A 27,381-nucleotide genomic window follows, 5' to 3' on the forward strand; every position below is an offset into this window, starting at 1 on the left:
CAAGAAACAATGATTATTTGGATTTTAAGGAAAATTAATGAGGAATTTTGAGATTTTCACAAGAGGATTTGAAATTTCTCCTGTATAGTAGGTAGGTACAGAAAAAGAAAAATGATGCAAATACACATTTTTGAGGACTAATCTTGCATACATGGAAGGAAATTGGATGGTTGGAAGCTTTTAATCTGTGATGGTGGCTCTCTGAAATGCTGAATTTTATTTAAATAACAATAATATAAAATATATAGCTTTCAGTTAATTGAAAAAGCCAATATTCAGTTATTTCTTTTTCACTAACAAGAAATAATTAAGGGGAAACCAGTTTTTAACCATTGTACACAGATAGGATTTTCTAGTTGATAACATAATGCCTAAGACAAGAAATGAGAGTTCATGTGGCATTTTTTTTCACTTATATGTCTTTCAAAAATGAAATAGGATCTGTTCCCTACATCTATTTCATCAGAAATTTTGAAGCACCTGTCACCTATCATCGTCAGTTTATATGTATTTCAAGTTTTCCCAAGAACAAATGTAATAGCACAGGGTCCATATGTCCACATGTCTGGGAGGGGAGATTCCACGTGGTTTTGGATTACCTGTCTGGCCTCTTTTTTCCCATTTATTGCTTGGAGTATTTCACCTTCTGTCAATCTCATTACTTCTCTGAGAAACGGCTGTTCTCAGCTCACTGCCTGACAATTGCTGCCTTGTGAAAACATCCCAGAAGCCTCTGCAGTCAATTGAGCTACCCCAAAAGTGTCACTCTTGCATGGTAAGCTGAATTCAGTGAACAGACTCACTCAAGATTCAGAGTTCTCTGAGGGAAGAGTAGCTTTAGATATGTAGCAAGAGAAGCTAGTGGTTTCGGTAGATCTCTTGCCTCATCTTGACATACAGAATAAACTTTTTCAAAACATACTCAGCTGAGAGAAATTGAATATACACATCCAGGACTTCTAGCCCTTTAAAAGAATGATATAAGTGCCTACATTACCTGACCAGTAACATTTGTAGAAGATTAGAGAAGCTTTCAAAGGCCAGTGGCAGAGATTTTAATTTTATTAGAAAAAGCCCTGAAGGAATGATACTTACTTATCTATTTAGTAACTGCTTTAGTTTATCCTGACTATTTATTATTGTGATAAAGACAGACTTGGCTGAATCTAACAGTAATTCTTTCGTCGTTATTAAACAGCTGTTGATTTTTAATATAATAAATATAAGACTGCTTTTACAGCTCCACTTTGACACTATAGTATTCACGTGTGTGCCTTCACTTCGATTTTCAGAGCTTTATAATTTTACCATAATCATTCGTTCTTGGCAGAAATGTGTCCTTGAAGCTTTCAGCTAAAGATAATATTTTTGAACTTTTTCAGTGTTCCAGTTATGTGATTATAGAAATTTGGAACTCAGAATTAATTTGCTTTTGCGTTTCATGTTTATATATCCCAAAATGCTCCATTTTTAAATAACAGAATTGAACTTGAAACCAAAAATGTGCCGTACCTTTTAATGTTAGAGATATTTCATTACTTAAATGCTGCTGGTATTAATATCTTACTGGTGGTAGGATAATGTAGTCAGATACAAGAATTTATTGGGAGAAAATGAACCACTGTTTCCCACCCACCTCACTGCCGTTTCCTTTGTGATTTCATGCCACCTGCCTTGTTTGCTCAATAGTTTTTATAATTCTTCAGATTCAAAATGAGCTGTTGATCTAATTGATTTTTAATCCACAAACTGATGTGTTTTATTGACCAATAAGCATTCTCACTGACTAAAATTTGATGTCTAAGAAGTATTGATATGTTAGCCATATTTTCATTCTCAAAATTTTCCCACAGCCTGACTTTGTAAAATTTCTACCTAATTTATTTCCACGTTTCCATTGCTATAGTTGCATATGCCTGGGACAGGTCTGTTCTGCACCCCTCACTTCCCCAGTGTAGGGAAGCCTGGGCACAGGAAAGGTGGCCCCATATTGCCCCCACCAGGGGACAGGAGGTGTGGGCCATCATGCTTGGCCACTCTGGTTTGAGACCCGGCTTATGGTTTCCCTAAAATATTCATGGAAGACTTGTGAGAGATAATGAGTTAATATTTGTGGCAATCTTTCAAGAAAGTGTAATTGATGTTTGAATTTTATAAGCCAAACACGGTATCTACCCATGAAAGCTTTATAAGAAAATTTAGCACACATGTATGTGCCAGATGGATTGTAATGACAGTTGATAGGCCTCTTCTAACCCTTGCGTTCTGTTGTCAAAAATCTACACGTCAAAACAACTATAATTTTTACAACAAGATTTATTGGATAAAAGGTTTAGGTACATATTGAAAAATTACTGTTTAATAAGATTATAAATTAATGTTAAATAAGACTTTAAATTAAAGGTTTATATAAGAATATTCTAATGAAAATATATATGCCTTATAGAAATAATAGGTGAATAAATTTTGAAAAATCTCCAGTAATGTTTTCTTGATCTTATATATTTTTCTCTACACAAGTGAATTTTTCTGCAAATATGCAGAGTATGATGCAAGATACTCGAATTATTCTTAAAAGCTCAAGATGTGAAGATCAAGGCAGAAACACATCATAATGCAATAAATAGTTATCACCTGGAGTCCTGTGTGGAGATAATGCTAACAAAATAATTTAAAACACAGGAAATTAAGTGAGCAATTAAAATTATTATTCTAACATCAGTGGTATCATTTGTAGTATTACTGCAGGAACCCTCTAGGAGTACTATTCTGGGTGAAAAAGATGGCTGAAGAGCCACAATGGGGGACAGGTGGCCCCACCAATTATAAATTTCCCAAGATAGTAAATTTATATTTTATCATCTTGTGTCAAAATATTCATTTAATATTCAAACATTTTACCACGTAATAAGCTGTAACCATATGTTTGTTATATTATACCACTATAACATTAATAAATATTTACAGAGCCACAGTGTATCTTAGATGTATTAAAAATGGTAGCTTTCTTGGTTAGATTTTTAAATGGAAATCCTCAGTGCCTCAGAAACTAATTTTGAATAATGTTGTTTGTTAAACATTGATAAGAGCCAAAAGGTTAAAATTTTTAAGACTGGCACCCCCTTTTTAACTCATGTTGTTTTATTTATTTTCCCCAATTGCATGAATTAAAGATGGAGTGTTATCTCAGCTTTGAAGTCCTTAGCTTGACGTCACAGCTTTCACTTTATTTGTATGTGAATTCTGTCTTTAATAAAGATGAGCTCTGCTTAACTTTCCACTAATGAATAAGAGACACTTAGGTACACAGCTCTTTATAAACAATTTTGGTAGTGCCTGGAAAATTCAGAAATGTTACTACTCTTTAAAAATTAACATGGCAAGCTTGTGATTCATCAGAAGTTTTATGAGCTCTAAAAAATATAACATTATCTCTGTACATCAGATGTGTACAATTAAACTGATAACCATCAGTTAAAAAAAAAGGAAAGAAAGTAAAACTCAGGACTCCTGACTCATACTTTTTCTATTACAGTGTTACCGTGATATTTACGCATCTGTGACAGCTGAGACTAGACCAAACCCACATTCAGGAGACAGAAGGTTCAAGATAAGGCATTAACTTATCACTTTCATGTGTCAGGAGACAATCTCAGGGCGATCCCACTCACCTGGAACCAGGAGGCGCTACTGTTAACCCGTAGTTGTTGAGGCGGCTGCCTGGTTGCCGTGTCTTGGTTTCCTCACGCGGCTCCTGATCACGAAGCCCTGAATTCAGCTATTTTGACTTTTCTTTGAGCCTGTGATTAGGCTGATAACTTCTGCATATTATCAATTTCAATACAAATTTTCACACATATAGAACGTACTAGACTAAACACAGGTGATTCTCCTTATGATCACATAGTCTAAGCATTTTTAATGGTGCTTCGTGAGCCTGTTAGCCGGTTTCTCTTACTGCCTTCTGCTGTCAAGGGCGCATGCAAAGGGATGGCAGGACACCATTAGTGCTGACCATCATGTTAGACCCAAACTAGGAATCTGTTTCCATCATTTCTGCTTTTGTCATGATCACAGAATCTGAAATCGTTGTGTAATGTTCTTGACCTCTGATTTTTCTGTGGGAAGATAGAGTGTTGCAATTTGCCACCTTATTTGTATTCTTCTGTAATTGTCTCTCATTAGATATTTGAAGTATGTGTCTGTATCATGAAACTTCAGCCCTCATACCATGTTTGTTCATTGACTGGATTTAATTGTGAAAGGACTATTTCCCTTTTATTTTTTAATAAGTAAAGTCATGAGTGTGCTATGGAAACCAGTTACAGGTTGAGTGGTTTTTTTACCCTAATGTAATATAGCATGTGTAATAACCACCTGAAATCTTGGACAGCCTAAACTTCTGTAACACCCCTGAATGTCTCTTGCAGCCTTTGTCTAGGTTTGAACTCTCCAAATTATGTATTTCAGACGTTGAGAAAGAAGGGCCTTAATGGCTGTGACAGCCCAGACCCCGATGCAGACGATTCAGTAGGTCACAGCCCTGAGTCTGAGGACAAGTACAGGAAAATTAACGAAGATATTGATCTAATGATCAGCAGGCAAAGATTGTGTGTAAGTACTCGAAACACCCTTCATTTTTTTTACTCTTGATATTTCTCTGAACCTGGCAGGCCTTGAACAAGAAAGAAAACAAAGGCTGTGAAAGCCCCGATCCCGACTCCTCTTATGCACTCACCCCACGCACTGAAGAAAAATACAAAAAAATTAATGAAGAATTTGATAATATGATCAAGAGTCATAAAATTCCTGTAAGTACCAAAGGTAGATGGCTGGTCTGCTGATAACTGCTGCAGTAACACACCTTAACCCTTGCAGTGATGGCTTTCTCTACCGAGCATAAGCAGTGGAAAAGTCAAACCAATAAAATAGCCATCTCATCCCACAAGCCGTTCATTTAGAAAGCAAACCCTAAGGGGTGCTGAAAGTATGTAATCTGAAAGAGTTGCCATCAAGAAGTTCATTCACAGGAGGAAGAGAAAGATCTGTGCAACACAACCTGAATTTACACAATCTCTTAAACACAGTCCGCACAAATCTCAAGGCACCAGTAAAACATGAGAATCTCCTCAACAGGTTTGAGTCTTTCCTAGCAAATACAGATGAACTTCTTACTGAGACCAGGTACACAAGTGGAACTGCAGTTCTCTCGCTCACACTGATGACCATCACCCAAATAAAAGCTTATTTCTGAATAAAGCCTCAGCCCTTTCTCCCTAAACATGAAGCTCAGCAACACACTGAAGGGTTAAAGCTAATGCTCGCTGCAGGGAAACAGACTGCATGAAAACCTAATGGTAAGATTTCAACATGTTTGTGTGCTGGGGTGATTTTAAAGCTTTATCAGAATATTTGCTTTGCCTACACCAACATTTTCCATGCTTTAACATTTGGCTAAATTCTGTCTTAACCAATTGAAAAAATTTCTAACAATCAATCATATGCCTTGCCAGATATTTAAGAGAAATAACTCTGCATGTATTATTTTGTTTACCCACATATACAGGGGGAAAGCACATGCCTTTTATTATATTCTGTCATCAGTCAAGTGATGATAATTCTGTGACATAAAGTGATGCATCTCAATGCTCACATACTTTCTGAATAACTAATGTTGGTGTCTGAACCCTCATTGTATATAAGCTCCTCGGTAGGTAATTCATTCCTTTCTCAAAAATGTCCCTTTTTTTGAAAGTTAGCAGAATAGCCTAAACCTAAACCAGATTGAGAGAGATCCACTGAAAATGTGCCTCAGCAATTTTAAGTGCAGTTATTTGGGAACAAAAGCTCTCAGCCAAATCTGCAACACTGCCCTCACAAGATAAATTAATGCTTTTACACATAGTAGGTGCACAATGAGCCCATGTTGGATTAAACCAAATACTATAAAACTTATGTATAAAAGGTATGCATATGAAACTTTCTAGTCTCATTGTTAAGTGAATGTCAGCAGTAGAGTTTTTGTTCAGTCACTTATTAATATACTGCATCATGAAGGAAAGTTAAGTGCTGGAAATTCTTAAAGGTTTTATACTACATGCCAAGTACTTACACACACATCCACAGTGGGCCTTCAAGTGAAATACTTCCGGTCAGATGCAGCCATGCATACTTGTTATCCTCAGAATTCTTAAAGGATATACCCATTGGATTATATCTTGCCCAGAAGGAGGGGAAAAAAACAGCTCCTCTGGGCCAATTTTTCTTCTTGAGTTTCTCTTGCCATCTACTGCTTGAGTTTAGAGCTGCTGGGCACGAAGGTTTGTGAATGTGAGATTTTAAGGTAAAGCCCCTTCAGTGTCTGAGATAGAAGGCGTCTCTTGCACAGTTAGGAAAAGGGCAGTGGAAGTAATACTGCTCATGGCTCTCCGGCAGTCACATCAAATGGGTGAGGAGCTTTAACCCCCCAGTTCTGGGAGAATGCCCATGTTTGCACACTGAATCATTTTCCACATGCTCTTGGTGGGAAGAGGTGTGATGCATACCTGGATTCCTTCACGGCATTTCATCCTGGCATGTGAAGAGTTCAAAATCAGGATACATGATTTCTTAAGAGGCGCAGTGGTGTGTGGCAGGGGATGAAAAACCACATTAGAGTTTATAGGCAGAGCTATGAGAGGGAGCTACACAGCTCCGAGCTGGGCCTCCCAGTCTTCATCTCTTTAGTAAGTGCTTCCGTCTCCACGATGAAAAGCCCAGTTTTCGCACATCGCTCTCAGTTGCTGAAAGTAAATTTTGTTGAAAGTTTCCACAGCTGCTAAAACATTTACAGCAGGGCAAGGACACTCTGCCCTTTGTATGTAGAGAGTGTCTCCACCTCTTTAAAAAACATTACAAGACTGTTTTTCTATTTCAGAGACCCAGTTTGAAGAGTTTCCCTTTTAAAATAGAAAATCTAATACTGCAATCACCTGTTGGTGCAATTTAATTTATGCCCATATTCCTCAATTACATGAAATAATTCATGGATGGTTTGGAATCTTGTTGACCAGCATTTCCTCATGCGGGGTTTGCCATGGTTCATGCTGGGCTTCCCAGCAAGAAAAAACACCTCCATTTGAGGAACCGGGAATTAGGAAATGGGCTGTAAGAAGGAGAGGCAGAGGCGAGACTGGTTCAGGAGGGGGGAAGTGGAAACAGCGAGTAGAGCTTTTCTTCAGACAAGGGACTGTGAAGAGAAAGAAATAATCCTGTTAACCAAGATCAGGAAGGAGTTAAAAGGAAAGCCCTGGAGACTATTTATATGCACAAGGAATACTTGACTGCAAGAAAAGCTCCAGCACAAAGGTGCAGTGGGGATAAATGGCAAAGCTCCTCCAGGAAGGGGAGGAGGGGGGCAACTGAACAGAATAGAGTTGCAGAGGGACCCAGGGATATGTAGGTAAGGTGGTAGGTGAGTAGAGTGAAGTTGAGTGGGTGACCACCTAATGACCTCTGTATTTCATATTGATTTAGCTTCTATGGATACTGACATAGGGGAGCAGGTATTTGAAAGAGACTGGGAATGATGAAAGGCCAGACCTTGTGAGAAATTGAAGATGGAGAGGGAATGAACAAGTATGGCCCAGAGGTGTCCAGCAGCCTTGGGAAATTTGGATATCAGCAATTGGTAGTCACTAGTCTTTGGAGCTGTGTGATTTTTCTTTTTCTCTGATAGTTTTCAGCTGCGTGATAATGGTTGATCAAAAGTGAAGGGTGTCATTAGTGGCCAAAAAAAGAGATTCAGTTCATTCATTCACCTTAAATGAAAGAGAGCTTATTAACTAAAAATGTTCTATTAAAATTACCTTATTGGACTTTTCCGTGTGGTAAGTTTGGGAAAATAGAGGGTGTTGGATAAGAGTTCAGGTACCTTTCTGACCATGGTGACACATGTCAGTAACCATGATCAGTTTGTTCAGGAACGGAAACTAAATGCTCTTTAGCTATCATGCCTTTATCTCTTAAAGCCGGGCCCAGTGTCATGGGTGTGTGAGCTGTGCAGTTCCACAGAGCCCTGCTCTTAGAGAGCCATGCTTGCTTAAATGTTCTGCTGTCACCATCTTGGCATTCTAAGTAATTTTTTAATGAGGGGCCCCACATTTTCATTTTGCCCTGGGCCCTGCAAATTGTATAGCCAGTCCTGCCTACAGCATTTTATTTATTCACCTGAAATTCCCTCTTCCTTCATGTCTTGAATGTTCTAAAATTTGAAGCCTGACTCTGACATCTTTACAAGTTTGGAGCTTTTAACTATTTTCTTGGCTTTCATTTCTTAGACAAAATGTTTTTTAATTTAAATGTTTTACATTCCCTAATTTTGAAAAGTCAAGAAAAAAAATGCCAATTTCTGGTAAACATTTATGCATTAATATAGTCTTTGCATTCCCTAAAATGTTTTTATTATAGATGCAACCATTTCATGTCCCACGTAAGGTAAAGGGACACCAAATAGACTTGCCTGGTTATGGCAATTTATTATACAACCTGAACTACAGCTGAAGTTTCTGATAGAAAGGCTGATGTTCTTTCTGATTCTCTGAGATATCTTTTCCGTGTGGTCATTTTTAAGCTTATTTGATTTCAAAATCATTTAGCCAGTTCCTGATATAGATAAGGAAACAAAGCAAAAGACAGAGTACAAAGGATATTAGTGTATTTTTTGAAATATACTCTGAAGCATTACATCTGGCTGCCATTTAGCCAGTCACAAGACAGTTTTTTAATAATCATCATCAAGTTGTTCACAGTCCAAAATGCTGGAAACCAAATAATTCTTGGGCCTGATGGTCAGAGGAAGGGCAGAGTAGAGAGATTTTCACTGAATTATTAGGGCAGTTCAGATTTATTAAATAATTAGTAATAATCCTCTTTATTTTGGATGTGTTGTAATCACCCATGGGGGAAAATAGCTTTTGCTCTCTACTGAGACACACTCATTATTTTGTAGAATACTCAGGGAAGAAATAGTTCAATAGCAGATCCTTAGGTACCTAATAATAGTTAAGCATTTATAAGTATTAATAGTGAATACAAATTAAAACATTTGTAACCAAAAGATAGCTTTAAAATACCAAATCTGAGTAAATATGGAAGAGTGGGGTCTTTAAGGTTTATTTTTTCCCAACACTTCAGTCTCAAACTGGCGGTTAGCAATCAGAGAAAGCACTCTCCAACGTGAATGCTCACTCACATTCTGTGACAAACCATTCAGTTTATGTTTTTGTGTTTCTCAAATAATAAGCTACTAACATGCAGCCCAAACTCACTTCACAATATGATTTTTGATAGCAATGTTTTACTTCTATCAAAAAAATTATACTGTGTTACATAGTAATTTAGTGTCAAAAGCAACAGGCTCAGTCACTTCCTAGTTTGGTGACCTTGGGCCACTTACTTATCTCACCAATGTAAAAAGGGAAGAATTCCCAGGAATGGAAGTACAGCATAGAAAATATAACCAATAATATTGTCATATCTGGATATAGTTAACGGGGTAACTGTGCTTACTGTGGCAAGCATTTAATAATGTATATAATTATCAAATCACTATTAGGTATATCTGAAACCAATATAGTATTGTATATCAATTATAGTCCAATAAAAAAGCAAAAAAATAAAAAAATTAATTTAAAAATTTTTAAAGAATCATATTTGCAGTTAAGGGATGGTGAAAGTGTAATCATGTGAATGTAAGTTACATAGTACAGTGCCTGCTCAGTTAGTAATATGCAGTAAGTTGTAAGTTTTTATTTTTGTATTAGTACAGTGTTTTCCTAAAAGTTCTTTTTGAAGAAAAATATTCAATCCATGGAATTTTACTCAGCTGTAAGAAAGAATGAAATCTTGCCATTCACATCAACATACATGAACCTAGATGGTAATAAGCTGTGTGAGATAAGTCAGAGACAAATCATATGATTTCACTTACATGTGGAATCTAAGAAACAAATGAACAAACAAAACAAATAGACTCATAAACACAGAATCAACTGGCGATTTTCACAGGGGAGGGATGGATGAAATAGTGAAAGGGACTAAGAGGTGCAAACTTCCAATTATAAAATAAATAAGTCAAGGGAAGAAAAGTGCAGCTTAGGGGATATAGTTAATAATACTGTAATATCCTTGAATAGTGACAGATGTTACTTGTCATAGTGAACATTTTGTAATGTATATAATTGCCAAATCACTATGTTGTACACCTGAAACCAATATAATATTGATTATTAACTATACTTAATGAAAAAAGAGTATCTGGGGAAAAGAAATATTTTTTTTTAACAGTAGAGAAAGAAAAGCAAGGGGAAGAGCTCAGGAGATTGGGTGGTGGTCAGGGCAAGATGCAGGACTGAATAGGGCGGTTAGGTTGGGCTTCCTTAAGAAGGCTAGATTTTGAGCAGAAGCTCCAAGGAAGTGGTGGAGTTAACCATGGAAACGAGAAACTGAGGAACAGACAAAGGCGATAGGAAATCACATAATGGAGCCTGGCAAAGACTGGAACTTTTGGGGCTTCGTGGAACATCGGAAGCAGTTGGGATTACTTTATTCTGAGTAAGGTGGAGCTCTTGCAGGGTTTGAGTAGAAGAGTGCCAGCATCTGACTTGTACTTTTAAAAGATTGGTCTGATTGCTAGGTTGCAAAAAAAAAAAGAAAGAGGGCAGGGGTCGAAGCAGTTAAATCTGTTAGGAGATTACTGCAGTGATCAAGGCAAGAGGCAATGATGCTAAGCCAGGGTGGTAGCCATTAGAAGGTGAGAGGTGGTTGGAGACTGAATATATTTGGAAATTAAGCCAGTAGGATTTCCTGATAGACTGGATGTGGGTGACTCCAAGGATTTTATTGTATGCATTTGAAAGCATTGAGCTATCATCAGCTGGAGATGAGAGAAGGTATGAATGTGAAAGATTGGAGATAGTTTTGAGATGCCTAATAGACATTCAAGTAGAAATATTAAGGGTGTAATTGGATCTGTAAGGCTGGAATCAGGAGAGAGGTCTGAGCTGGAGGCAGGAAAGGGACAGTGGTACTCTTACACTCAGCGAGCCAGCGAACAAGAGAAGAAGAGTCAGCAGCAAAGGCTGAGAACGAGCAACCAGTGAGATAGGAGAGCAAGTTCAGGGCCTTGGGAGGAAGGGCAGTTTATCAAGAAGGAGTCGTCAGCTGTGTCCAAGTGGAGGCTGGTTTCCATTGAATTTAGCAACCTGAAAGTTATTAATGACTCTGACAAGAACATTTTTAGTGAAGCAGTGGAGGAAAAAATTTTAATGGAGGTGAGAGAGAACCAGTGTGCTGTATTGACCACCCAAGTCACATGAGCAGAACTGCCATTGACGACATGATTTTCCAAGATGGTGAACAATTTATAATATAGTTCCATACAAAACAAAGTAGAATATTCCCTTAATGTACACAGTACACAGTAATTGCATTTCTGGCAATTTAGCGTATAATAATATCTAGGTTTTGGTGTATAAAAAATACCTTGTGTTTGCAGAAACAAAGTTAGTTCCAATACAGATTATAAACAGGCTTTTTTTTCACACATCAGAATATCCAGTGGGGGCATTTGGAAGTCAGATGGAGTAAGAGACAATTCTTGGTTGTATAGAATTGTCCCATATATAATAGGATATAGAACATAGTGCCCAGCCATCCAGAAAATGCCAGTCTTACCCACCAATCATGGTGATACCCAAAAATAGTCCCACAGATCTCCAAAATGCTCCCCAAGGAGACCATCTACCCCTGTAGAGAACCACTATCCTAGATCTAGAGAGTTGTTATGGCTTCAGGGAGAAGCATGGCAAACTCAAAAGGGTCACTGAAGAGAGTTTAGTAAAAGGACTGTTTACAGCTGGGTGGAGTTGAGGGAAACCCGCGAGCAGTGAAGTACATCAGGGCTTACAGCCTAGAAGCTGTTACCACATCTAAGAGCTGAAGGAGCAAGAGGAGGGAAGAGCCCCCAGAGCCCAGCAAGATCAACATCTGTGGGAGAGAGGGCTCAGGGAGGGGCACGCTAGGAGGGGAGTGCAGCCTCTGCCAGCCCGCGGCCCAGCAGGAGGATGCTACAGCAGAAACATCCCCTAATGGCTCTTCTCCCACGCTCTGTACTTCGGTGGTGCCTCCGCTGGCCCAGCTGAAGCCAGAGGGCAGGGGAGCCTGGCGGCGCAGTCTGGAGGATCAGCCTCCCGGGCTCAGAGCAGTGAAGGGGGTGCAGAGGGGCTCTACAAGGGCTAATGGCAAAGGCAAAATGGCAAAGACCCAGCACAGTTATTTCTTTGGTTTCCTTAGAAAATACTAGAGCATTTTTGGGGGGGGGCTTTTAATAAAGGAATACCATATTTCATTCACTCAACAGATATTTTATAGCATACACTAATATGTTTTGTTGTTTAAAAAGGGTCTGGAAATCTGAGGATATATTCATTCTTTGATGTCTTATCAAACATTTATATTTCGTTACATCATGTGTTTATCCAAAATTATTTTTTGTTACCTGCTTACAACAGCAAAAGCCTAATAAAGAATGACTGTTTTTCCCTCTAAAACAATGAGGAATCAAAGACATGGGAAAGAGAGGAAACATTTGCTCTTATCAATACTGGCATGGCCAGATCATGGAAGAAAAGAAAAAAATAGGAAAAATAAAGAACAATGAAGCAAAAGCGTAAATGGAGAATGGTATTGTGATCAATCATCACCAGGACAAACACAGACCTGCTCACAGAGCACGTACATGATGCAGACCAGCCAGTCAACCAGTAAAAGAAAGCGGATGTTAGGGGTACAGAAAAAAAAGTAAAAAAATAACCCTGAGCCACATGCTCATATTCATTTAAATTTGCACAATGGCTTATTTGAGAATCCCTGAGGCAATGTTGTATATAAACCATCTATAATGTGTGTGTATATCATATATATATATATATGATATACACACAGACATCCATATCCATTATTTCTTAAGAATACTGTATGCTCTGATACCAGGAGTCCTCTGACAATATATTAAATAGTATTTTTATTTATAATACTAAAAATGAAAAAAGAGAAAGTTAACAACTATGATTATCTAGTTAATGCAAATGGAAAAATCAGTGTGATTTTGCTTACATTACCAAAATAATACCAAAAAAATCAATAATTGAGACTTGATTACTCTAATTAGATATCCACAGTTTCAGTTCACTAAAATATTTGCTAATTCTCTCATTTGAGATATAAGTCTTGGATTTCCTGGTGTCAGTATATCCTCAAGTGTGAAGTGTAACATATATTCTGAACTGTCATTTTAAAATATGAATTATTGAATGACACGTGCTCTCTTGAATCCTGTATCTTAAAATGTCTATTACCTTTCGAGTTACTTTCAAAAGACAGACTTTTAAAAATAATAAAGTATATGTGCTATTCACATGCCTGGAGATTTTATATCACCAAACTTCTGCATAAATATGCTTCAATAAGCAATTAAATGAAAGGCTCTGGTTTGCATTTTAATCCTCCTTTTTCTCTGTGAAGTCATCATATTCATGTACCTTTGATCCTGCAGTCATTTCTGCCACCAGATTCAGACATCACAAATGAACGATTATCACTTAATAGAATGGAATTCAGAGACAATGGAATCTAATGAAATGGGGCTTTGTTTTAAACAAAAGTGAGACTTTTTCTGGTTGCAAAGAAAGAGTTCTAAGAACATTAAAGAAACCAATTTATGATCTGAACATCTTGAGAGCTCTTCTTAATGGTCTTCTAGACACCAAGCAATTTGGAATTTGACATTTTTCTTGGAAAAGTAAAGGCTTTCTGTACTGAAGGGCCTCTGTTTCTATATTTTCCTTTTACCCAATTTCTTTTTTTTTCTGCTCCTACAGGCTGTTCCACCTCCCAACTTTGAGATGCCAGTCTCCATCCCAGTATCCAGCCACAACAGTTTGGTATATAGCAACCCCGTCAGCTCACTGGGAAACCCCAACCTTTTGCCACTGGCCCACCCTTCTCTGCAGAGGAATAGTATGTCTCCTGGTGTAACACATCGACCTCCAAGTGCAGGTAACACAGGTAAGCATGCAATGTTAACAAATTATTGAAGGAATCACTCTGGGCAAAAAGGCTATTTTATCTACAAGGTGTTGAGTTTTCCAGTTCTCCACGTGTTGTATGTTCCTTCATTGTTTAGTACCCACCCCTTGTCAGGTCTTCCAGATGATAAAGCCTAACCCTATTAGCCTGTCTTTCAAAATCTTTCATAATCTGCAGCTTAGCTGTTCAGCCTGTCACCACTCTCCTCATGTGGCTATATTTTACCATATACTTTCAGAACGTCAAATATACTGTCTCCATCCTTTTACTTCTGCTCTTTACCTGCCTAAAATGCCATTCTCCTTTTTCCTCCTAGCCATATATTACCTTTTCTGTGAAATATTTCCTTGTGTTTTCTGATAGCATTTATCCCATTTAGGTTTGTTTGGTGGTGGGGCCAATTTTTTATATTTATACAAATATATTTTATACAGTAACTTACTTATACCACAAAGGACTTAAGGCAGAAAGGAAATGCGATAGGATAGCATAATTAATAAGAAATGTGAAATAAAAACCAAAGAGCCAGAAATAAAGTCAGTACAGCATAAGAATATAAACACTTGCCATAAATTTGTCGTACACTTCTAGGAGACCCTTACTGTTGTAAAGTTCAGCCTCCCAGAGGAAAGAAATTATTTATTGGGAAAAGTTCAACCATTCCTAATACCCAGATCAAGCAAAACACAATGTGATATACTGAATTAAATATGTGTCTCTTTTCCCACTGGATTTAAAGAACCTTGAAGAGAAGAATGTCTTGGTTTGCCAAGTTCACAGTAGGAACTAAGTAAATGTGTATTGATATAACTAAACGATTCCTGCATATTTCCAAAAGGAGCATAAAAATAGTTGTTTCTAAATTATATACAGCAAACCATTATATATTTACATTTTATTTTTTAAAAGCCCTCCATAGGAAATTTTTAGGCACACATAACTTTATTAAAATCAATTCATTCATAGAAGAATTTTTGTTAGAATAGTTAAGATATGTGCCTTGCAATTAGAACTAAACTAATATTACTGTTTAGTACAGAAACTTCATCCACAAAATACAATCAAAATCAGCCAAATAAAAAATACTTGATGAATCTTGAGTCTAGAGATGTGTATAAAGGACTTCATTATGCCATTATCTCTACTTTTGAATATAATTAAAATTTTTCATAAGAATTTTCAACAGTCATATGTATTCCTTTCAGATCATACTCAAATGCAGTTGAATTTCTTATTTGATGAACTTATGCTCATTTATTTTTACAAATTTCATACTTTATTTCCAAAATATTATTTGATTGGAAATAATAAACATTCCCTTAAAATGCAATGAACATTGTCTTCTGATTCCAAAGCCAGAACCAGCTAATAATCGTGAAGTATCACTTAGAAACAATTAGAAAATAATCTACTGATAATTCTGTTCTTTTGGCTAGACCTTGTTCCTTAAAAACTAAGTACTTACTATATTGAATATCTTACTGAAACATCCCAACTCTCATATATAAATGTTGTCAAATTTTAATGTACTTTCTAAAGTTAGCAATGAATAAGGACATGTTCCTAATAAAAATTCAGAGGTCATTCAAACTCTGGCTTTTTAAAATGTAATCCTTCTTAGAAAAAAATACTGAGCCAAATGTCAGTGACTGAATGTAATTTTCATGTTTGAACACAGCACATCACAATAAAATAAATGTCAGCCATGTGACTTAGGTAATAATCTAGTAATAATGTTAGGTAACAATCTTTACAAATCTAGGACTCTTAGGAGGGGACAAAATCTTGAGGTTGCTGGAAGTGAAGTGTGTTATTCTGTGGGCATTTTTCACCTTTCTCCTGTTGATCTTCCTCTTTAATCCATAGGTGGTCTGATGGGTGGAGACCTCACATCCGGTGCAGGCACCAGTGCGGGTGAGTGGAGCCTCCTGTCCTGTGGTGTACATGTCCTGTAGGGTTCTTTCCTGGGTGATTTATAGGAAATAAATCTTTTGAACCAAATAAAATTGACAGGTCTGTGAGAGGCATGGAAAAATGGCCCCCCAAAATTCTAGAGCATGTTTAAGTATTAGATAGCAACTTAGAAGATTGTTTATTAACTAGAACTTCCCTTAGTAAAACTTTCACTCATCAACATAATCATAATTGAGGGCTGTGATCAAGTCAGTTTAATCCTAGATACCATCTGTGAACTCAGAAGTACCGTTAGCAAGCCTTGCCAGTTGAGTTCTCTGTTAATCATATTACATTAAACATGAATCACTTTGTACTCAAAGAAGTACTGAACTCCTGTACATTTCTTGGTACAGGAGAATACAAAGAAAAAAAGGGAGTGAGACTATTAACCATGCCACACATTGTTAATAAAGTCAAACCACAATTGGCATTAAAATGAGCTCAGAGAATATAAATATAGTATACCCCCAAAAATCCCCTTAAAAACATTTTAGCTCTTAAGAACCTCTTGCTGTGGCCAATTGTCTCATAGTCACACTTCTCCAGGTTTCCATATTAACTCATGATTGTGATTACTGACATAATGATATCATTTTCAATGCAGAGGTAAGACAATACAATACTTCTAATGCTGACTGCAGTTCGCTATTGGCATAACAAGTAACCATGGTAATTCCTGCAGGTGAAACATGCTATACATTTAAAATAGTAGGAGGCAGGCATGAATGACACAAGGTTGTGTTTGAAATGTCAAAAAAAATCCCAATTTATAGAAATATCCATGGACAACTTAATTAAACTATTTTGCAGGGTCAAATATAATAGTCTGCTAATTATAGGAAAGAAGATAAAGAAAATTAGTATTTAAACACATTTTTATGACTATATCCATTTGGGGGTAATATTTCTCACTTCTCATGTTGGCCCTTCACTAACTCAGTGAGGGATGAAGAAAATGTCTTGAAACTATACAGTGAATTAACAAACAGAATCAATGGCACTAGCTTTCTATTTTATCTATCTTTTAAAAGTTAGAGTGAGATTAATGAGTAAAGTCAATATACTATTTTGCTGGACATTGAAATGAAGTGCTCATTTTTTTCCCTCAAAAAATACTTTGGACTTTATAACCTTAAAATTACAAAACCAGATCAAAGCCAAACCAGCATTTCTTGGATTCAAGTCTCTGCCAAATACTATGGTTAGAGAGAATGGTAGAGACTAAGAATTGTGTTGTCACAAAGGCCAAGCAATAGGTAATATAAGAAAAATTGCTTAGATGTTACAATATTTTATCCATTATCTCAGTGCACCAGTTTGCTTGCTCTTATGGCATCTGCCAGTAGTGGTGATCAAAGTTCTCAGAAATAGTAAAAACAATGTGGGGTTGGGGTAGGAGGTACTCACTTTGATGGAAGTGGCCTCTTGTTACTGCTTAGTAGCTGGACTGTTTTAGAATTCCATATTGCAAATAAGTGTTTGGTTTTTCACTTATACTGTCATTGTCAATCCCCTGACAGTCTACTAAGCTTAATGGCCCTCCAGGGACAGAGAAGACACTCAATCTTGTAAGCATACAAGATAGAGCCTCATATAGGCTGTACCGTCACTGAACTAAAAAAAATCTTAAGAGCTTAGCAAATTCATCCCCCTACTTCAGAACCTCTGCCAGAGGCATGAGAATCTTCTACTTCAAAAATAGAAGAAAACAAAAAGACATTCAATAGCTCTACCCTGATGATAATGAACAACATATCTTGGTCATTGCAACTTGTAGCCATTGGCATGTAGTTTTCATAGTTTCCTATACACTTGTGACAGAGTTACTTTCCCACTTTTTAAAAATAGAGGAAGGAGCCCTTTCTAACTCTGGTTCCACAGAACACCTGTTGCGGATGCTGCTTAGTCTTGAGCTTGGCTGTCATGTCCTGCTCACAGGCCAGACATCTTCCTCTTCTTTCTCCTGCTGGCCGGGAACATATGTTGAAACCGACTATATCTGCTGATGCCAAAGAGTCACATAACACCAGGGGGAAAGGCCACTCCAGAGTGTCTCTACATTTTCAGAAAAGAAAACTAAAGCAAAATGGCCAAAAGATACCTTCCAAATTTTGAATATCGTCATTGAAATTCAGGGTCTTAGATAAAGTTAGAAACTCTGAGGCCAGGTGGCAAGACTCTGCAATTAAGTTAAATACTCTTTAGTCTTAGTAATTTTTTTCAAAATCAACTCATCTCAACTTGTAATAAGGGAATGAAATGAATTAACATTTATTGTATGCTTTTAAATATCAAGAGACCAAAGAGGTAAGCATTCTCCTTTTCATCTCAGCTCGATCATAAAGTATAGCATTTTCCCCATCCAGTCTCTGAGGTACATACCTCCCCTTCTTCCTCTCATCCACTGAGTTATCAAGTTTTAACCAACTTTGCCTCCATGGCATTTCTTAAATCTCTCTCTCTGTCTTCATTTCTATCCCACTGCCCCAGTTCGGGCTCATAACAACGCCCCAGGACTGTTTTCAGACCCTCCTAATGCATCTCCCTGCTCACGTTGCACTTTTGTCTCCCCGTGACTGATAGTCCTTCTCACAGCCTTAAACTGCTTGTAGGTCATCATTCATTGTGCCTAAAATCCAACAATGGCTTCCCAACTCTTTCAGAATTAACCATGAGCCTCTTATCTTTGGTCCATCCCTACTCTCCAGTCTTAAACCTTCTTACCTTCTGCCACTGCCATCAAGAACCCTGCACTCCGGCTCTAATAATAGCAAACATTTAAATTGTTCTTACTGTGTGTGCTTTACAAAAAGTAACTCATTTACTCTCATAACAGTCCTTTAAAGGATATTCATTTTATGATATTCATTTTATGCCCTTTGTATAGATGAGGAGACTGAGGCACAGAGAATTAAAGTACCTGCCCAAGTTGGAACCCACACAGTCTGTCTCCAGAGGCTGTGCTCCTAAGCACTTCACTGTGCTGCCACACAGTGTCCAGGCTGCTTGCCTTCATGTATGCTTTTCTAGGGCTCCTTCCCCTCTCCTGCGTCCTGCGACTGAGGATTCCTGTTACCTCTCAGAATTCAGTTCAGCCATTCTGGAAATCCTTTCCTGACTCTTCTAAGAGGAATTATGTGCCTCTCCTGCGTTCTCTCATGGCAGCCTGTGCCCACATCACTTACCTGATTGCACTGTAATTTCAATGTCTGGGCACTCATCTCTTTCCTGGACACTCAGCCCTCTGTGGACAAACTGTATCTTAATCAGTTTGTATTCCCAGCTCAAATCATAAGAGACAGCACACGACAGCTACTCAGCAAATGTTTGCTAGCTGCATAAAGGAAAACTTGATCTTCTAGACATAAATTTGTAATAGTGTTGATGTAGAAAAAAGAAAAAAGAAAAAATACTTCAAAGAATAATGTGATTTTAAATACAAAAATATATATCCTTGATGTATAATTCACAAGAGTAATGTATTCTTCTGAATAAATTAATCTGTATACAGTATATACACTGTATACACTGAGTAGTCAGTCAATTAAATGGCTGAGCATCACTGGCCAATAACCAATAAAGTTTTGCTAATTTCTCTAACACAGTAGGAAAAACCTAAGGAACTCATATATATATATAAGCAGTAAATGAAATGTGGATTGGTATCTCACACCATCACAGCAAGGAACCTCTTATCATTTAAATTGAAGTAATTTCAAATGTGAAGACAAGTGGTTAAAAAAGAAATATCAGGATGGGGTTGTATTCTCAGTATAAGAGAAATGTACAGCAGGTCATTATAATACGTTAGTAATAGTGACATTTCTAGGTTTCAGTTGACAGTTATTCAGCCACTACAGAATCCTTTCTTCTCAACAACCAAAATTGAAAAGTCACTGCTTTTAGAATACATTTTGTCATATCTCCACATTAGCTTTTAACACATTAATCTTAGTAGTTATTGATTATTGTAAAATCAAACTCAGTTGAGTTTTCATAGTCATTAGATTTAATATAAATAACCATCAGCATAGCAGTGCCCTGTGTTGGATTATTCACTATCCTTTTAGCATCTTTTGTCTTCATTTTGATAACATAGCTGCTTTTTATTGAGTAGAAATTACCAATGTGCTCAAAGATTTACTGATTCATGATTGAGACAAAAAAAAAAGAAAGAAAAAAAAATTGAGAGAGAGAGAGAGAGAAAACTTTAGATATATCTTTGAAAATTTAAGAGAATTTTATAATCTACATAACTATTTGACAGTAAGGCAAACGAGATTTATGTATATTGGTTAATAATTTTAATTGGCATTTATTGTGTCAATTAGATATAATTTTATATAAAAAGAAACTAACAGCTGTTTCCTTATTTTGATTGTTAATTGTTTACTACTTTATGCATGTGGTTGTCAAGCATTGTCACTTCTGGAATGCTTAATTTATATCAGCTAAAGAATGGAGACGTGGTGGTGGCAATATACTGCCGTGTATAAATCACTGAGCAGTGAATAAGGAGACCTGGCTTCCAGACTCCAAAAAGACTTCATCCAGCAAGACCTTGGGCTCTGACTTTGAACCTTTGAACTTAGTACTCACAGTGGGAATAAAACACAACACAATGTTTTATGATCATATAGTCATAACACTTCACTTACATGACTTTTTTGTAGTTCATTTAGTATTGAAGAAGAAAAATTCAACATATTATAAAATGACCTGAGAAGAGAAAAAGGTCACATAATGTTTAATTATTCTTTACTAGTACCACTGCTTTGCATTTATTTGTTTTTGAGAATACTTAGCAAAAATTTCTTGGCTGAATTTCCTATCAGCCAAAGGACTTCTCTGCAATACTTACTCAATAGAGTTTTTAGTGAAGTGCTAAAAACTCTATTTAAAAGGACTGGCTTTAACAAGTTTGTATTTTTGTTGCTAAACAAAACACAAATTCAGACTACAATATTCCAGAAAGGGAGAAAGATAGTATTTAGCTGCTCTCAGGTAAAGAAGCTGTTTTCATTAGTATAAAAATATAATTTTATATTACTTTTTAAAATATTAAGCAGCATGTGAAAAAAACCTAAGGTAATAATTGGATTCTTGATATTGACTTTATTATCCTGTTAGTTTGAATTGTTCTGAATAAAAATACTGAATTCATTTGCAGTTTTACCTTGGGAGTTCACCCAAAACATAAATAATGATCCAACAGCTTTTTTTTTGTTATTATCTATGAAATTAAGTAACAGTGATATTTTTAACCCAAACCAAGGTTATCTAGATTTATTAAAGGAAAAAGAAAAACCAAGTTCTCTAGTTGGATGATTTATAGCATGTGATACTAAGGCACTGCCAAGAAAATCATTGTCCACTTCCCATATACAGGGCTTAGAAAATTATAGATAAAACAGTACCTTGACACCATTCTGTAGGGACCAATGTTGAAGTGGGAAAGTCAGGTCAAAGAGAAGGCAAAAGAATGGCACAGGCTAAGTCAGGATATCATAAAATCCACTTTATATCCCTTTAGTTAGACTGACTTTTTAAGGAGTTTGATTTCTGGAGGGAAAAACAAAATTTCAAGTTAGTAACTTACTGGACAGTGTTTTAGCAGATTTAAGAGCCCTTTGTATATCCTGATTTATGACCTCACAAATTAAACCCTTTTTAACCTCTATCCTTTTATATACCCTATTATAGTTATATATAACTTATATATTTATAATATATTTATATATCCGATTCAGTAAGTAAATCAGATATATTTATATATCCTATTAAAGACAATATAAAATTGGTCTCTTCATTCATATCCCATTGATTCTACCTAAGAGTATGTCTGATAATAAAATTTGATCATTTTAAATATGAATTTAAGCAGTTAATTAATATTTCTTCCTTTAACACTAGTTTTACTCAAAATTTGTCTTTTTCTCTTAGCAGTTTTTTTCCTCATATGCTGTTGGTTTCTCTCTTCCTTGTTTTTGGCATCACCAAAGATTTTATTTGGAGATGATACAAAAAGAAAAACTCTTTTCAAAATCATCAGTGATACAAAATTGTGCATCAAAAGACAGCAGATGCTGAAGGAGGGATGTGGTTAAAAAAAACCCTCTTTTGGAAATCAATTTTGTACCTATCGGGGACTTTTCAGGGCTCCAAGGCTGTCAGACAAGAGTATAATTTGCTGTTTTTAGACAAACCTTTGCCAGTCACATAAATTCTATAGTTAGACTTAGTGTGTTTCACTTAAATTTCAATTCAAAGAGTATATAGTCATGATAGTCTTATATTTGAAAAACAAATCAAAGATATTTTTTAGTTTTCTTTAAACTAAAGGAAGCTTTTTATACCAAAACTGGATAAACAGTTTCTATCTACAGATATGTTGATAGGTGCTAAGTACTCACCAGGTTTATTTATTATTACTCCATTTCAGTTGTTTTAACTGAACTTAATATTAGCTTGTTTATCATCTCACTGAACCTTTGTCTTGACCCTTAGACTCCAGTTATGACCTCCAGTTGCAGTAAAAAGCTGATGATGTTGTATTTGTGGTGTGAGGGAGGTAAAAAGCCCAGTTATAGTCATAGCGGTTATTAAAATATAGTAGCAATAGTAAATCTAAATCTAGTCAATTTATATATTCAAACATGATAAAATGAATTTACATAATGATCATGAAAAAGGAACCTTTAGTTTAATATTAAGTAACTCAGAAAAAACTATCAAATCATGGAGTGACATTTTTGCTCAAGCAGTAATTTGGGAAAATATCCCAGTTGCAGATAATAAGGAAAATATACATGATTTACAAGTAATTTGGGGGGTGACATTATTGCCTTTAGAAAGTCCGTGAATTCTCATTTGTCAGAATTGTTGTCAAAATTAAATGCAATAATAATAATAATAAGATAATGAATGCAAGGCAGCACTAGCCCAGTTTCTGCCCCAGAGTAAGTGCTTATTAATAAATGTTAGCTATTAATAAATGTTAGCTTCTTAATAAATGTCTATCTTCTAGATTTCCTAAGCAAAAAGTACAGTTCAGTGTAATATAGTCACAGTAATCAGTATAAAATGTGCAGTGACTGAGCAGTGCACTAGTAGGCTTCACAGAGATGTCTGCCAGAGTCCCTACCCCAGGGGTGGGAATAAAGAGGATAAATTACTAAACCCGAGACAGAATGGGAGTGTAGCACCATGCAGTGCAGCACACTTATTCCACTTTGAATGTTATCATCTTCTGCTGCATTTGCAGCAGTTGTGTAAATGTTAAAACCGCAAGTAATTATTCTTTCTCTTCTGTCACGTTCTAATTTGTACTGTCTCAATATTTTTGTTTATAAAAATGACTGAAAGAATGAGCGATTGTGTCAATAATGAAGACACCCCCTCATTTTTAACAAAGAGACAGCCCCAAAATCACAAGAACTGAACAATTAAGTGAGTCATCAATCTATCATTCATTGTTAAGTGGATTTTCTTTTTTAAGATAGCAAAGCTCAATATCATTTTTATGGTGCAATTAAAAACTGTCCCTTCAGAAATCAAAACTCAAAGTAGAATGATATTTTGAGTGCCTTTGTGCACAGGAAACATCAGATTGTCAATTTCTTCCTTATTTGCAAATGGTGCCTTTATTTAGAGAAATACAAGGATGCATTCTAAATATGAAACATCTGGCCTTTGTAATAATGTAGTGGAAGCAGCTTGTGTTTTGGATTCAAATCAAAGCTCTCCCACTTACAAGTTCCAGAAGCTCCCTGAACCTCAGTTTCCTCATCTGTTAAAAACTGGGATGATGACACCTGCCCCACATGACTGTTAGGACATATGAGATAGTGGTTTGCCAACACAAACCTATTTTTTGACAAGGACTCTAAATCTTCGGAAAAACAAGTAAAAAAAAAACAGTAATAAGTAAAAATTCTTCTATCTCACAATCCAGAACCTATTACATGCACTCAGTGTTTAAAGGTCATTATCTAGTTAGCAGATGGACTGTTAGTTTCACAAAAGATACTAGGCAAAACAAGTCCAAGAAACGTCAAGGACAAGCGAGGTAGACATGAGCGTCTGCTGCCCTCTGACTGGCACAGCCGAGAATAGTCTTGGCTTTGGTGTGTTCTTGGGGTATTTCTCTAAGAATACACCACAGAAAGACACTGAGGTTTCACAGAAGTTTTTCATAGTCTAACATTATGCATTATTACATTATTTCCCTAAGAAACCCCCAGATAGAGACTTGATTTTATGTTTAAAAACATGTAATCAGGAGTCTTAACCAGGATAAGAATCAGAAATCTGATTTGCCCCCATTTTATAGTAAGCATATTGAAATCTTCATCATTCCCAGATTTCTGACCTCCAAATGTTTTGTGGTTGCTGTTTCCCTTAGAGCAATCCTGTGAAAAAGCTCTCCTTTCCCCTAAAAAAAAAAAAAAATTGTGATTCACAACAGCTGAATAACTTGGAGCTCCTAGAACTTAAAACAGGGTTTCAGGCATTCAGGACAAAGTGAGTATAGGTCTGATGTCTAGAAGATCATAATATATTTTTCCACTAAAATCTATTTTAAGTGTGTTGCTTCCAGTAGAGTAGTGAGGTATATGAGCAAGTCTGTTGTATACAATTTAAAGTAATTTTCTATGAAAAGACATGTTTATTTGGGACACAGAACAATGTCCTGGTAATAGAAACTAACTTATCTTAAAGTCTTGCAAATGTCAAATGTAAAACGAATTGATGGTAGAGCGCATTATTATGCTTGTGACAGCTCTAGTTTAACAACACAGTATACTGTAAATGTTTTTAAAATTGTTCCAATGAAGGTGAAAAAAAACATAAGTTTGTAAAGCCTTTTGAAGTAAAAGCAGAAAATCAGTGTATCAGAGGTTCAGCTGTATATTCAACATAATGTTTTCCTGTGGCAGTTTGCTCCAAATTCCCCAAAATAAGATCCCATTAATAAATCACTAAACAGTAAATTTTACACACCTATATGTTAAAAATTATTTTCCAGATAACAACAACTGATAAATACTATAAAATACTGGGCATTTCACTATCATGTTAAGTGGTTCTGATGAAAACTGTTCTCTTAAATTGACAGTAGGTGGATAAACATCTTCATCTGTTACAGGGGAGTTATTGACCAAAATGTTACAGAATCTACCTTTAAAGCGTACTTAATCTCCATTCAAAACAGTGCCTTGAAAGTTAAACAGCTGCTCTGACATTTAGTGTAGCTAAACCCAGTAATTTTTCCTATTTGTAAATATTTATTTCTTTAGAAGGAGACCATAAATATGGTTTGAAACATCACCATTCTGTGCCTCTTTGTATACGTTCAGCATCTTCTGATCCAGAGCTGCTATTTATGCCTGCCAGGTCGTCGTGTCCCTCGAGCCCCACCCCCACCCCCAGGTCCCTGCCCCCACGCGACACTCGCCTCCTCTCCTGCTCTGCACGCCCAGAATTCCGGAGCGGAGGGCCGGTTCTCGGAGCAGGCAGTGCCGTCGTTCGGAGCGCGGTCTCCCGTCTCAGCCGGCTCGTTCGCGTCGTGGCCCCATTTGTGGACCACTGGCGCCGGGCAAGTCGGTGGGCCTCTCTTTTTTTCACGTGTCTCATTGTGTATCACAGGGACACTATAAGTCGCTCACAGGGTTGTCATTGTGAGGGTTCAAGGTGTTTCTATCTATGCATAAGTGCAAACAATTGTTTAGCAGTTGTTAGGTGCCTGGTACCTTTCGTGTACTTAATGTGCATGCCTGGTGTCGTTAGTGTTAGTGGTTAAGAATACTATATAAAGGGTTTGCTCTTGTTAATATTATTGTACAGTCGTGGGTGTGGCTGCCTCAGGCAAGCCTGTGGGTGTCTCTGATTCAGATTATTTTCATGCTTCACCCCCACTAACGAAGCCATCACCTAGCACTGAGGAAACTAAGGCTCAGTTTGGGTGAAGGGCCCCAATGGAGACCTCATCCCTAGAACCTGGATTTAGTACTTTATCCTCCTTTGTCCTGGACTCCCATCTGCCTTCACGTCTTTCCATCTCTGCCACCTCAGTCAGAGCTCAGTCCTCATGTGTTCTATGGCAGATGTGTCCTAACTGGCCTCCCTCTAGCAGTCTAACCCTCTAACCTGTTCTTTCCCCTGCCTCTATTATTTTTTTCCTAACACAGTTAACAATTCACTTCCACTTACAAACTAATTTTGGCTGCACATTTTCTGTAGTATAAAGTTTAATATAGAGTCTACAGGATAAAGTTACATGATCTAAGAGGCTTCTGTTAGCCAAGCTTAACCTTACCAACTTCTGAAAACTGCACACTCTAAAGTGACCGATACTTCCTTCGCACAGGAACGCTCATCCTTCTCAGATACAGATGTGACTTGGAGATGCATTCCTTCTTTTCCGGAAGTTCCTCTCAGAACCATCCAAAAAATCCTACCCACTCTTAATTGCCACCCTTCCATCATTCTTCCTATCATGCAGCCCATCTTTTGGTGGAAAGTTCTGTATCAGTAAATTATTGTTGAGATTCATCTTGGCATAGAGTAATAGTAAACACTTGTCCATATAGAAGAAAAGATACTGTGTCTCAGAGTTTTTTTTTTATCAGGTAAAATTTCTACTTTAATGATTCTACCACTTGCAGTTAGCTAAAGTAATGCGCTGTGAAATGAATACAGGTTCAACAGGTGGAAAAGGAACTTCAGTTAACTTCATAAAAACACACTTAGTAGGTCGGCACTTGCATGATTTATTGACTATAATAGTACGTAGTTGATAATCAGTTTGTCTTAATGGTGTACTTGGGTAATCAGTGTGAAATCATTATCTAAAATAGAAAATGGTCTCAAGTAGCACAGAGGAGGAGAGAGCCTCAATATTTGAAGTTAGCAAGTTAAACATATGTTCAATTCTCATCTCACATTCCCTCAGTAGCTTAACTTTTAGTGCCTTTCCTGAATGATTCCTGATTTTTCCAGCAGAGTCTGTATATCTTCTTTGAGAGGATCTGAAACACTTAGATAACTAGTACTCTGCATGGTGTTACTTACCTCTAATTGCAGCAGGAGTTTACAGGAGAGTCAGTTTAAAGTGGGCTAAAGTTGTCTGAAAGGCATCTTCAAAGAGCTGGGGCATTAGCTGATCCATAAGAATGGATTTTGACTGAAATTGGAGAGGAAACACTGCAGGTTATTGAGCTGCTAGAGCAAAGACTCAGGTGTATTCAGAGGATGAGCTTGGCTGTGGTCATTGGAAATTAGGTTGGGTAGATAGGG

The 27,381-nt window shown here is 36.8% G+C and overlaps 1 protein-coding gene across 21 annotated transcripts in view; it reads left to right on the forward strand.

The window, feature by feature from the left end:
* Positions 1–27,381, forward strand: part of MEF2C (myocyte enhancer factor 2C) — a 160,968-nt gene that overhangs the window by 115,559 nt on the left and 18,028 nt on the right. For 17 of the 21 annotated variants that reach the window (XM_037012031.2, XM_037012032.2, XM_017653597.3 and 14 more), the window contains 3 exons: positions 4,471–4,614; positions 13,920–14,106; positions 15,994–16,041. In XM_037012031.2, coding sequence (XP_036867926.1) covers positions 4,471–4,614; positions 13,920–14,106; positions 15,994–16,041 — 379 coding nt within the window. Of the gene's footprint in view, positions 1–4,470; positions 4,615–4,673; positions 4,812–13,919; positions 14,107–15,993; positions 16,042–27,381 lie in introns of all 21 variants that reach the window. The other 4 variants (XM_037012037.2, XM_037012039.2, XM_037012042.2 and 1 more) reach the window with 2 other exon arrangements.

The sequence above is a fragment of the Manis javanica genome, chromosome 1, assembly GCF_040802235.1.
Source record: "Manis javanica isolate MJ-LG chromosome 1, MJ_LKY, whole genome shotgun sequence".
Lineage (NCBI taxonomy): Eukaryota > Metazoa > Chordata > Mammalia > Pholidota > Manidae > Manis > Manis javanica.